Source organism: Chenopodium album, chromosome 7 (assembly GCF_948465745.1).
Source record: "Chenopodium album chromosome 7, dcCheAlbu1.1, whole genome shotgun sequence".
Classification (NCBI taxonomy): domain Eukaryota; kingdom Viridiplantae; phylum Streptophyta; class Magnoliopsida; order Caryophyllales; family Amaranthaceae; genus Chenopodium; species Chenopodium album.
In genome coordinates, this window is record NC_137840.1 from 75,707,158 (window position 1) to 75,720,266 (window position 13,109).

Consider the following 13,109-nt stretch of genomic DNA (forward strand, 5'->3'; position numbering starts at 1 on the left):
TACCAAGTATATTAAAACTATTATATAATTATATACTCGTAGACTCGTAGTGCTTAGTTTCCTTACTTCTTAGGGATGATATTGTAACTTCAGATTAGCTGGATAAGGTAAAATAAGTAAGATGAAGAGAATACACGGTAACTTCTAGTGGCCTGGAAGAAATATTAAACATGTACTACATCTTTCCTCTTCTCTCTAATTAGAAGTTAATGAACAAAGTAAGGGCAAAAGTAAGCTTTTGTATTCATATTAGGTGGACATATGAATATTAAACATACATGATGTATCATCGCGATAATTATTTATATTAACTCAAGACTCATTCGGACTCAGAATTTAACATTGCATGACAATACAAAGGAGTTACTGATGCTAGCGTATAATATGACCCCAACTTTGATGATATATATAGCATAGTCCGCACTCCGCAGTGGATGGTGACCGTGTGAGCACCATCCACGGAAATTTACAAATTTACCTCAAGCATTTTGATACAATTACCGAAAATGCCACCTGATGTACATATTAAGTCAATCAGGCTGATCAACTAGTATTTCCTTGGGGACTGGTGAGGCCAATATTTGTGAGTATGTGACGCATCCATCGTGTTAGATGGGCCTTTCTCGAGTACCTCTAGGCTCTAACACCACACCTTTTGCAATACTACCCTTTTCTAAACTCTTTAAATTTTTGCGTGATAATTTTGTCATTTACGATTCTACGGAGTAAATTTTTGGAATACTACACTAAGACATTTCTAGGTTTATAGTATTTGTCATCTACGATTTTACGGAGTAAATTTTCATCATCCTAAGGTGGCATTAGAAGATAAAATTGACTAATCCTAACTCAAATGATTATTACTATATCAAAAATGTGGTGTGAGTTATAATGATAATTCAACTAAACCATCATTAGCAATGGACATTTACCTACCATGACCATCTAGTATTTCATAACAAGCCAATTTATGATGCCATAATTTCTTTTTACTAAGGTAGTAGAGTTGATGTTTCTAGAATATTACCATCCCTTTTTGGACAAAAGGCCTGTAGAAAAACATAACCAAGTATTTGTATATTTGGAGAAGTCTTCTTAAATTGACTATCATAACTTTAGAGATAGATAAATCTATATACGAAGTATGTATCTCAATATCTCACACTTACACAACTAACTTACAAGTTACAAGTACATGATATCATATACCGTTGTACATGTGTTAGAGATATGTGTTATCGGAAAATATATGTGTGATACCATGACAGGAGGAAAAAAAAGAAAGTAAAAGAGATATCCTCTACCTCTCTACTACGTGACCTAGTTTGAGGTTATAATCGAAAGTCCACTAGATATTTCTTTCCGTACATAATTAGTACTTATAGTATTGCCCAAACTAAAAAAACTTTGGGCAGTTGGTTGTAGAATTAACAGAATAATTAGGATTGTAAATGGAAGAAAGCAATAGATATTGCAAAGTTTGTGTTACCGGTGGTTCTGGATTTATTGGTTCATGTCTCATTAAAATGCTCTTAAATAAAGGCATTTACTATGTTCATGCCACTCTCAGAAACTTGGGTTAGTTCTACTCTTAACTAAATTACTACTTTTAATTTTTTAGTAACAATGTAACATAGTTGGTTCTCATATTTGTAATTTCGCTTTGCATCAAATAAAATAAATTGTAATTTCGTATTTGTTATGTCATTTTAATCATTCCCTTTACCCTCGAATTGAACAAACAGGCGATAGCACCAAAGTGAACCGTTTGAAGGGGTTAGAAGGAGCGGAAACACGACTGCGATTGTTTGAAGCAGACATATATAATCCTCAACAATTTGAAGAGGCCATTAAAGATTGCCAATTTGTGTTCCATGTTGCAACACCTTTTATCCACACTCAACAATCTCAAGTTTGTCTTCCTCTCATTTTATTCCTATTATTATTTATTATTATAGAAAAATAACAAAAATCTATAAAGTCAATTAATTTACAAGAAAATTAACGTGGAGTTGAAATACAAAGTCAATCAATTTATAAAAAATTATTATTATTATAATAAATTTTTAGCAGTCACTTTACTTTTCTAGCTTTTTGGGCTCATGATTGATGAAATGTTACCCCACAAAAAAATTTGATTTGAAGGATTCATGAAATGTTATTCCACTGTTGATTTATTAGTACTTGCTGAGTCTAAATTATTATATTATTTGCTAACTGTTTTATATTATTTGCAACGATTTCATAAAATTAATAATTTTGATAACCTGATTTTACATGAAAAGTACAAGGATTTAACCGAGGCAGCATTAGCTGGAGTAAAGAGCATTATCATGTCCTGCATAAGATCAGGCACCGTGAAGCGACTCGTCTATACCGCCACTGTGATGGCTGCATTACCTCTCAAAGACGACGCGAGTGGTTTTAAGGATATCATGGATGAAAGCTGCTGGACTCCGATACATCATCCTTTTGTTCATTCTTTACCACTTAAATTAAGGTACACAAACATAATGTAACTCACTAATTAATGCGAGCTGAGCAGAAGTTTTGTGTAGTATTCCGTACTAATTGCTGTATGTAACTGATTTTTCAGGACTATTTGATCTCAAAAACAGAATCAGAGAAAGCAGCCTTGAAATTTGGAGAAGACGGCGATTTGGAGATAGTAACCCTGACTTGTGGGTTAGTAGGAGGGAAGACTACACTTTCCTTCACGAATCTTCCCACTGTAATGGTTATGATATCTCCGCTAACAGGTATCGAGTTTCACTATAAGACGTTGAAAGAACTAGATGTTTTGTGTGGGAAGATCCCTATCATACATCTTGAAGATGCTTGTGAAGCACACATTTTCTGTATCGAGAATGATTCAATCAAAGGCAGGTTCTTATGTGCTAGTGACTATGTTTCTGCTGCTGAAATCGCCGAGTGTCTTCAGCAAACTCACCCTGAATTGAATGTTAAACCAATGTAAGCTAAGCAAGATTCAGTCTTCAATTCTATAGAGTGATAATTATTAAGATTCTACGACGATTATTGTAGGTATATGGAAGGACCAAAGAGGGCTGTAAAGTGGGGATCAACAAAGCTAATTGATCAGGGTTTCGAGTATAAGCATGACTTGAAGATGATATTAGATGATAGTGTGAAATTCTGGAGGAAATTAGATGGATCATTGTAGATATATAGTACGTTGATGCGTGGATCTAAACCGTGTTTTCCCAAATCTGAACTCGGTTATAAGAAGAGCACAAAAGTTGTTTAAGGTCAGAATCAAAGCATGGATGTTCATGTTTAGTTCCTACATGTACATCTGGTAGAACAACACTGTATAAATTTGGAATCTGTTGGTTTTTTGATTTGTGCAATTTGGAGTACATAGAATTCTATAATAATCTTTGCTCCTTGAAATTTTACATTTAAAACAAATTGGAGTCATATATTGGTTGTGCAAATTCTGTCAAATTTTGGATCCACCTTATAAATGTCATAAAATGTGTAAATATTGGATTCATAATGCACGTCACTTATATTGTGATCGAGTTTTATTAATTTGATTCATTATTTCAATAGGGCACTAGTGGGTGTGTAATTTTTGGAAAGACTTATAAGGACTAAAGGAGTACCTCAAACGTTATATGTAAGTACTACATAAAATTTGTAATTTATAAGAAATAAAGAATACACTTCAAAATATGTAGAGAGATCTTATTCATCTAATCATCTCTAGATTTTGACACAAATTTGTTAACCTAAAAAATTCCCTATTATTATTTTACAACATAAAATCTCTAGTCCTATATGCTACAACACCTCAACAATCTTCACAATGCAATATGAAAAACACGAAGGGTGTTGAATTTCTTGAGGTGCAAAAAAAGTAATAGCAAACAAAATAAACTATGTATTTATAAAAACACTAGTAATTAAATTCATCACTAGGCAAACTCCTACCATTTTGGTAGTGGTGAGTAGGATTGAAAGGACAACTGGAAAAGTGGTAGTTTATTTAAAGCTCAAAAGGAAAGTTGCCATTAAAATCTAGCAAGTCATCAATAGGGAACTCAAAGTCACCTATCACTGGTGAATTTGAGACCGAGTTTGGGCCTGAAACACCTTCATTGTTGTCGGTTTCCGATGTTTGCACGGTAAGTCCAATGTGGGAATTGGTAGGCCGGTAGGGTGACACCGGAATATAGTTCGACTCCGAGGTTGTTGGTGATCCAAAAGCAGGGCTGAAGCTTAACATGTAGTTCTCATTAGGATCATCAGTTTGTAGGTGAGTTGAGGTGAATGAGAATGAACGAAATATTTGGGCGTAGTTAACGGCCTCCTGCTCAGGCTCTACTTTAAGGTCACCTTCTGGGCTTAGGCCCACATAAATTTCATTTTGATTTGGGCTTGGAAGTAGTTGTGGTTCTGTTTTCAATTGGGCTGGAATCATGGGTTGGAATTGGGCCTTCGATTGGGCCTGAACTAGTTGGGCCCCTTTGGCACAAGTGTGTTCACCTCTGTACATGATTTGGTAAATGGACGGGTCTTCATCGGACCGTTGGACTTGCTTCGTGGCGGCGCAACCTTTGGTGTGGCGATGAGTGCATCTATAGTATCCCCTACATAATTTAACATATTTGCTATTTAGTCACAAGAATAAATTTATTCTGGCCGAATTTATATAAACTTAACACAATTTTTTTTTTTCATTTCAATTTTATTTCCTGTCATTACACTACATGTTTTATTTTTACTTGAACTATTAACCTTAATCTAGAACAAAATAAGTTTAAGAATTCTAGTATGAAAACGTCGAAATGATAAAAGTGATAGAAACTATTCCTAAAAGGCGAAAATGTGGAAGTAAAAAAAAAAAAAAAAAAAAAAAGATCAAATTTGGACAACACGATAAGTGGATGATGATCAAATGCGTAAGAAAAGTGGTAAAAAGCAATGTCATGCAAGCAAATGTGTATTGTCATTAGTCCCACAATTAAACCACTATCTAGGATTAGCATAGTACTCCTTAATTATGAATATAAAATATAGCCGTCCAAAATATAATGTCACCCAAAATATGATAAGTAGGATTGTCGGATTGTCTAAATTGAAGTTCACCAAACCTAATCTCAACAAGATACATAAGTACTAAATAAAGTTAAAAGTAAGAATTCCAGCTTTACAAAATTTTATTTTTATTTGCTTTATCTTACTCAATTCTGCATATTTTTCTCAGCAATATTTATTTTTGTGTTTTTTAAAAGTTGGATTAATTACCTCATTTTTTTAATTTTTTATTTTTTTTATTTTATTTTTGGGTAGTTTCCTGGAAAAATATTACGGAGTAATGCATTTGCGGGCATTGTGGGCCCCTATTCAAGAGTGCCATGTATACTTACTTTAATAATTTAAAGGTGATTTTGGGTGCTTTTCTAAAACTCAAATCCAAGAACTCTCAGACAAACAACTTGCAGTTATTGACAAATAAGCATCAACCATTCAACCAGTCCTAAATCATAGATTCATAGGACCTTTTTACAACACATTAGTCAAATTTTTTTTTTATATTGCATATTCTCCCACCCATTCATTATTGACGGTTTTACATTACTCATTAACATATATTTCTTTGATTATGTGTAAATAAATAAACTTAATCATATGAGATTTTGAAAGGTAAAATGCTTATTATTTTTTTTTCCCGCAAAGAATGCAAAATTTGCAAACTCATGTGATTTTTATAATCAAAACTAATATTTACCAAAATCGGGCATAATATCTTCACTTGTATATTATCATATGTAATATATTTACCCATATGTAATAGACATTTCATTTTCATTGTACGTAAAAATAGTATATTATCAACCAAACTATCAAGTGGATAATACATGCAATAATTGTTTTACCCATAGTGGGCAACACAAACTTTAACAAAGTCCCCTCAAAATTCATGAAAAAGGCTTTTTTTTTTTTATAAAAAAAAAAAAAAGGTTTTTTTTTGTTTCATAACTACTTTATGGAACATAATTTGGATATTGCATTAATTAGTCAAAAAAAAAAAAAAAAAATTGGATATTGCATTAATACAAAAAAACCCCACGTGATATATATCCCATTCAATATCTTTCTTAAGCAAAGTAGCACTATCAAACAAACAACAACACAACAATAATAGTAGTACAATAGATATTCATTCATTTGTAACTAAGGCCATAATAAATTCTTCATGAATTAATTTCTTACCTTGGAAATTTAGCTCCAAGAATTTCTTTTTGCCCATATTTTCTCCAACTATATCCATCTTCAAGAGCTCCCTCTAAGCCTTTCACTCCTCCATTGTCAATTTGGACAGTCTTTGTCCACTTTGGCATCATTGATTTCCTACAGTAGAAACATTACCTTAAATTAGTCCGGTCTACAGAATAAATAAAATTATTTACGAAATAACAAATTACATAAATTTCAAATAAAACCCGTGCCAGATCAATTTGAGAACAATTATTATTACCTCTTTTTTGAAGGAGAAAAATCGTTGTGAGAAGTTTCACTTTTCGGGCTACTAATGGTTAAAGAATGAGAAGATTCCGAAAAATGGGCATATCTATGATTAAGATTATTAGTAGAAGGGTCCTGAGGGATTTGAATATTGAGCTTTTTGGCAATTGTGATGGTTTTATCAAATGATGACAACATTTTTTCAAGTAATGAGTTATTAAGGGCTACTTGATCACTATTATAATCATCATTTGAAGATGAAGATGAACATGAATTATTTGTTGGGTTCAAAATTTGGCTTCGCAATTGTTTTGCGAATTCCATTCCTTGAAGAAGCTCATTAATCAAATGAGCTCTTCTATCAAAACCCTTCACTTCTTCCATCTCAAATCAATACCCTTAGCTTTCGAAAACTCGAAAATGGAACTTTTTTTTATATAACCTATAATAAAAGGAGAGTTTATTGATGAATTAAGAAGAGTTTAAAATGAATGTATTTTGCTAGAAAAAGATTGTAAAGAGGGAATGAGCATATTTCACAAACATATAAGTAAAATTAAATAATCTATTTGATGAATAAGTTACAAGGGAAAGACAAAATTTATAGTATAGAAAAATAAATAAAAGTGTTATAACTTGGATTTGATGATGTGTTGTTCAAGGAAATGCACAAGAAATTTCAAAGAAAAACTTAAGATTTGAGGGAACTTTAAAATTATAAAACAAAAAAAATGAGCACAAGAAAGAAGAAAAGAGTGGGAGAAGTGTGGATACAATGAGTGAGGAGAGAGAAAGAGAGAGAATTGAAATTGGTGTGAGTTTAAGCGAAAGTGGGAGGGGTTCGTTGAAAGGAGAGATGGAGTAGAGAAGATATAGAGGGGAGGAGAGAGAAAGAGGAGAAGGAGAAAGGTGGTTTTTGACTAACAAAACGAGTGGTTTTGTCACTTGTCATTAATATAAATTAGAATCATAAGTATACTTTTCATTCAATCACGATCGTTAGAGAATTGGTAAATACGTACGGACGACTAGTATACCACCTTTCTATACTTATAAGGTTGTATTGATAATAATACAAAGTAATGACTTAAATATAGCTACACTTATCAATTCAAATACGCGGTATGGAGTATGAAAAAAGTACGAATTCGCTAAGAGTAATTTCAATGGTATATGTATATGGGTTCATCTTTTGGTTATCTTTCATGTTATATCACAAAAGATTTATTATTATAAACTGACAACATCGACAATGGAATTGAAGGTGTAACACCTCTAATTAAACAGTGGAATATAGACAATGATTAGTGTGATAATCCAATGAATGATTTCTGAGACAGTAATGAGACCTTATAATGTTGAGTTAGTAACGTAATTTGAACATATGTCTTGTAATTTGCTACAGAGATTTTCAAAATAGTTGTATAATAGAACCAAACTCATCATAGAGCCTTTATAAACCTAGCCTGTTATATTGGTAGTATGTTATCATTCCAAACCAATTTTTATGACCTCGGGAGGTATTCTCACATGCACTTTGATCGATCTTGGAAGAAATCCTAAAATTAATATGAAATCGTGCAGTGAATTATTTTATTTTGGAAAATTTATACTTTTTCGGACAAGAAAATAATAGAGTATGATGATGTCCAACCCAAAGATCCCATGAGACTCATCAAGAGACCAATTGGATGGTTAGAATCATTTAATTGCCTCTTAAATATAAATTAAACCCATTATAGACATGCCTCGATCCCGGTCATTGACTCATAACCACCACGGACCTTTATGTGATTAACTAGTGACAGCTTATGGTTCGGTGGTTCCAAATAATCTTTTATGACCTTATGATTCACCTTTTATCATTACTTGAAATTTCAACAGTGAATCTCAAAATCTTCGAAAATGCTCTAATTTTGTGTGTTATAGCCTTTAGTTTAGTATCCATAAAACCTTTAATTTTAAGACTCGTCAAGGTTAGGCATCAAGGTTTTCTCAAGCCTCCCAATATGGTCCCTGAATTTATCTAATTCATGCATGGACTCATGTCTTCGCAACGAACCCTCAAATCATGTCTTGAGTTGCCTACATACCTTAGTCATATTTTGCCTCGGTTCATTCTATGAGTTGCCTACCTTGGTAATTTTTTTTTGCCTTGGTTCATTCTTATGTGTCTTGTCTTTCCAAAAACGGTTATTAAGACAAGCTAATTTTTATAACTTGTATGTCCGTGGCTCATGCCTTGCCTAAGCCTAACTTCAAATGCAAAATTCCCTATCAATCAACCTAAAACTAGCCACTTATCTTGCTCAATTCTTATGGGTAATAGAAATGTAAACGTGACTTATAATAAATTAAGATATACTCAATTGAGTCAATTCATCACGCAACTTAAATTAGAGTGAAATTTAGAATTATCAATTGTGAGGGAATGTATGTATCATGCAATGTTTTTATGATAAGCTCATTTATTCAAATCAACATTTGGAATGTTGATTTTTCCTATTTAACCTTTTTGAAGATATGATATGAGAAAAACATAGAAAGATGAAAAGGATGTTTTACTACCAATAATATTGTTAACTTATTAAGAGTAGATGATTTATATAGATATCTAGTCAGTGTAATCTAGAAGCCAATTAACCTCGAAAAAGACCTAATAATTGTTAAACATGTTCATGAATACTTCCTCATCAGTTTTGTTTTTATATGCACCAATTTAATTTTTACATTTTTCGCATGCTCCACTTTGTTCGATTATTATATTAATTTATAATTAAGAAAAAAATAGTCATGTGGAATTTTGTTAAATTTACAATTTTATAAGTCTATATGTATTGGTCACTAAAGATATTTGACAACATAAAATGAGAAGTGTTGCAAATAAAAAGAAACAAAGGAAATAAAGATTTTGAAATATTTCAATCTCTAAAGAAAAATTTCTATTTAACACCTCTTGAAAATTTTCTATTAGGCAAAACAACTTTTAGAAATTACATCAGCATATTTCGTATTTATTTTTAAAAGCTAAGAAAAATCATTACAATTGCAATTTTACAATATTCAAATAAACTGATTGATTTACCCTGTCTTTTTTAGCTCAAATGACCACTTATGTAGGCATATTTCATTAGAATACGTACAAAGTATCTCAGTTATTTTTCCTCTAATTTTTGTTATAGGCATAATAATCCTCATTATGTTGATGGATTTAGTCATAGAAATAATAATTGTAAGTACAGTACAAATAATACGTCTTAGTAAAAAAATTTGTCTAGAAAACTACTTCATTTTGATCATTGTTTGTATAATGGACTTATAGAGTAATATACACGTACATAATGAAATGAATTAATAGTCTAATAGTATCAAGAGACAAAATCAACACGGTTTGGGTTTTTTAGTTATTATTATTTTTTTAATTTAAATAAAAAAATCTATTTGTAAACCATAGTTAGTTAGTTACTCTACTAGACAAGTATAGTGGAGTACTATTTAGTTAATTCCATCTGACATTCCTATATAACAACTTAACAAGTAACAACTCAAAAATCTTTCAAAAAAAAAAAAAAAAAAAAAAAATTAAAAATCTCAACCTTTGAAAGACAAAAGACAAAACGAGATATGTGGGACTCATTCACTCTTTTCTTGGTAAGCATTGGCTTGGTAGTTTGATTTTTGTCAATTCAAACTTTCAAAGATTCGTCACTTATAAAACAACAAATTAGAGCAAGAGAACAAAACTTCACTTATATTTATTGTCCAAATGATATTAATATTATAAATATTAATCTATTTTGTAACTAAAATAATATAATCCTAGTTGCCTTTTGATGAGTTATAGCCATATAATTCTTTTTAAAACCAATTGATGATATAATAATAATCAAAATTATAGTTTTTTTGTTGAGTATAAAATGTTATCTTAGTTTTATTAAACATTATATAATACATTTTCATGAAAAAATAAATAATATAAACAGTAAATCTCTTTTTAAATAACTCCTACGTGTCAACACATAATCATGAACTCGTGACAAAGCATTAAGCAATAAGTATATAAGGCAAAATGATTGATAATTCAACAATAACTATATAGAGGATATATGACCAAATTAAAGTTGTTTACTACCTTCGATCCATTTTTATTTAGGTGCACTTTCTCCCGACACAATAATTTAGAAGAAATTTGCGGTAAACATGAAGGGTTATAAGCAAAGAAGATTACATGAATCAAGGCAAATGAGAATTGGTTATCCTCATTTGATAAAAATTAAAATTACTAATAAGCTAGTAAAATATCAAACGCAGCTCCTTACTTTTATTTTGAGGGAAAGCAAAAAGAGACCTTCATTAATTAAGGGACAAATTGTCCTTTAGTATATATGGACCTACATCATGAGGACAATGATTAATCAAATTTGATTAAAACCAAAAGTCACTGAACAGACTAAGGGCAATATTCACAATTACTGAACTAAGCTGAATTGAAATGAAATGAATATTTTATGAGAGAAGGAAATTAGGAGTTGAACTGAACTGAACTGAACTGCATAAAGCTGAAGTGAACAAGCTGTAAACGATGAGTTAATTACGTATGGATCAAATACCATACTTAATAAGCAATTCCGATCTATTTTACATAAATGGTACAACTTTTATAAAGACGGCGTAAATTATTCGTTAGGGGCATCATCAAATGGTTCATAATACAATACCTTTAGTCATTTATTCATGACCATAAATACTAAAGATAGAAAACACAATTGAAAAGTGAGATAGTACTCCAAATAATAATTAACAATAAATAGTCCAAATTAAATGAAGAATTGGCGTGGAAAGTCAAAAAATGAAGATGAGAAGGAAGAAAGAATCTTCAAACTTCAAACTCCATTTCCGCGTTTCTTCATTTCGTTCGAAAAGTTGCTATCTATTATAGTTAAAAGTGATGGACATTTATAGAGACATCATTAATTAATTAATTTAATGAACGAACTAATTGAAAAAAAATTAAATAAATTATTGTTTAATTTATGGAGGGAAGAAGAAGAAAATGAGAGTGACGTAGACGATTAAATCGTCAGACAATTACCCTCCGCTTACGTTTGGGTCCATTAACCTATTATATATTATATATTAATATATATTCATCACCATACATATCATACTTCTAAAGTACACTTTTTTATAATTTTTTTTTTATTGAAGGATAGCTCTTAAGTACACTCATACTACGAATATTGGTGCATGTAATTCTTTATTTTCTTAAAAAAAAAAAATTTACTTCCTCCGTTTTCTTACTTGTATATAGTTTATATAGTTTTTTATAAATAACAGTTCAGTTAAAACATAACATTATTTTGATGATAAATATATAAGGAAAAGCATATATTTCGTATATCTGTTCTTTCAAAAAAAAAAAAAAATATTTCGTATATATGTAAGAACATTTGAAAACACATACAATTGATTTATTTTAAAAGTCAATCTAAAGAAAATGCAGTAAAAAATATGAAGATAAAAATATTATACTTTTGTTTGTTTTGACAACATGCATTCTTATATAAAGCTGCCGAATTTTCAGTTTTGTACATTTGATTTATTAAGGGTGAATTTTTTCTAAAATTGCAAAATAGATGCCTTAAGACTAGAAATTTATTCCACATTTATCTAAGCTTCTAACAATAATTCTTTGTCTGATCGTGCGAAACAATATTTGTAAAAGTGTTGAACAATAAGGAGCATACAAATACACAAAGCGTAAAGTACAAAGGTACAACGAAGTATAAATAATCTTCAACGAGTTGAAATACACTTGAATATAATTTTGAATTTTCTGTTTTTAGGATAACATTTCCAAAAATACGCACCCACTAGGCCACAATGATCTTATTATTTTTTTTTTTTAATTTTACTTTTATGCTTAATCCATTAAAATATATTTATACTCACAATTATTGTCATAATATAAAAAAAAATCCACTTTGTTAGTTTCATACACAATCTATTAATTAAGAAATGGTTACAGCTTACAAGTAGTGTACCATGCTACAAGCCTACACATATTAATAATCTAATATGCCAGTATTTGATAACGGCGTTACATATAAAAAATAAAATACATACTTTGATCATAGTATTAAAATTATTATGCTAGATTAAGATTCTTTACCGATAAACTCCTGATGTATTATTATAATTTCTTCAAATTTTAATAGAGAGATAAAGTGGGCGTACCGTATTCAATATTCAACTATGCACGAATCAAACGACAAATATTGAGGTCCAAAGAAAAGTCAAATGTCCCTTCAAGGGGAGGAAAGACTATTCAGCCATCATTTACAAATATTCATTATTTTCCATGATACTAATTACTAATGCCTTTGATCTTAGAATTACAGGGATTTAAACTCTTTTTAACTTGTGTTTGTATGACAGAGTTGATTGGAGATCTGTTTTGTAACTTTGGGGGTCACGTTGCTCTCCCGCCTTAACTAAATAGGCTCGCTATCAGAAATGGTAAGGGCTGATAGCAACATTAACTATTTTCACAAAGTCGAATTTTTCTAGTTGGTACCTAGCTTATTAGGGTGAGAATCCTTTTTTTTTTTTTT

General features: G+C 30.7%; 3 protein-coding genes across 4 annotated transcripts; 2 read left to right on the forward strand and 1 right to left on the reverse strand.

The window, feature by feature from the left end:
- The first annotated feature begins 1,407 nt into the window (after window positions 1-1,407).
- LOC145638607 (NADPH HC-toxin reductase 1-like) lies at window positions 1,408-3,413 on the forward strand. 2 transcript variants are annotated; one of them, XR_014114676.1, is made up of 5 exons: window positions 1,408-1,578; window positions 1,746-1,912; window positions 2,286-2,500; window positions 2,597-2,973; window positions 3,046-3,413. XR_014114676.1 is itself a non-coding variant. In XM_081689595.1 (4 exons), the coding sequence occupies exons 1-4, from the start codon at window positions 1,452-1,454 to the stop codon at window positions 2,604-2,606; spliced, it is 519 nt and encodes a 172-aa protein (XP_081545721.1). In that variant the 5' UTR covers window positions 1,408-1,451; the 3' UTR covers window positions 2,607-3,413. The 2 variants fall into 2 exon arrangements, 1 of the variants encoding a protein (XP_081545721.1); XM_081689595.1 differs by having other exon boundaries at window positions 2,597-3,413.
- LOC145640698 (anthocyanidin reductase ((2S)-flavan-3-ol-forming)-like) lies at window positions 2,735-3,184 on the forward strand. The gene is made up of 2 exons (XM_081691930.1): window positions 2,735-2,973; window positions 3,046-3,184. The coding sequence occupies exons 1-2, from the start codon at window positions 2,735-2,737 to the stop codon at window positions 3,182-3,184; spliced, it is 378 nt and encodes a 125-aa protein (XP_081548056.1).
- A 288-nt stretch (window positions 3,414-3,701) lies between the features above and the next one.
- LOC145639641 (putative WRKY transcription factor 41) lies at window positions 3,702-7,369 on the reverse strand. The gene is made up of 3 exons (XM_081690928.1): window positions 6,509-7,369; window positions 6,244-6,381; window positions 3,702-4,616 (listed from the first exon to the last, which is right to left on the reverse strand). The coding sequence occupies exons 1-3, from the start codon at window positions 6,877-6,879 to the stop codon at window positions 4,013-4,015; spliced, it is 1,113 nt and encodes a 370-aa protein (XP_081547054.1). The 5' UTR covers window positions 6,880-7,369; the 3' UTR covers window positions 3,702-4,012.
- Window positions 7,370-13,109: the final 5,740 nt, after the last annotated feature.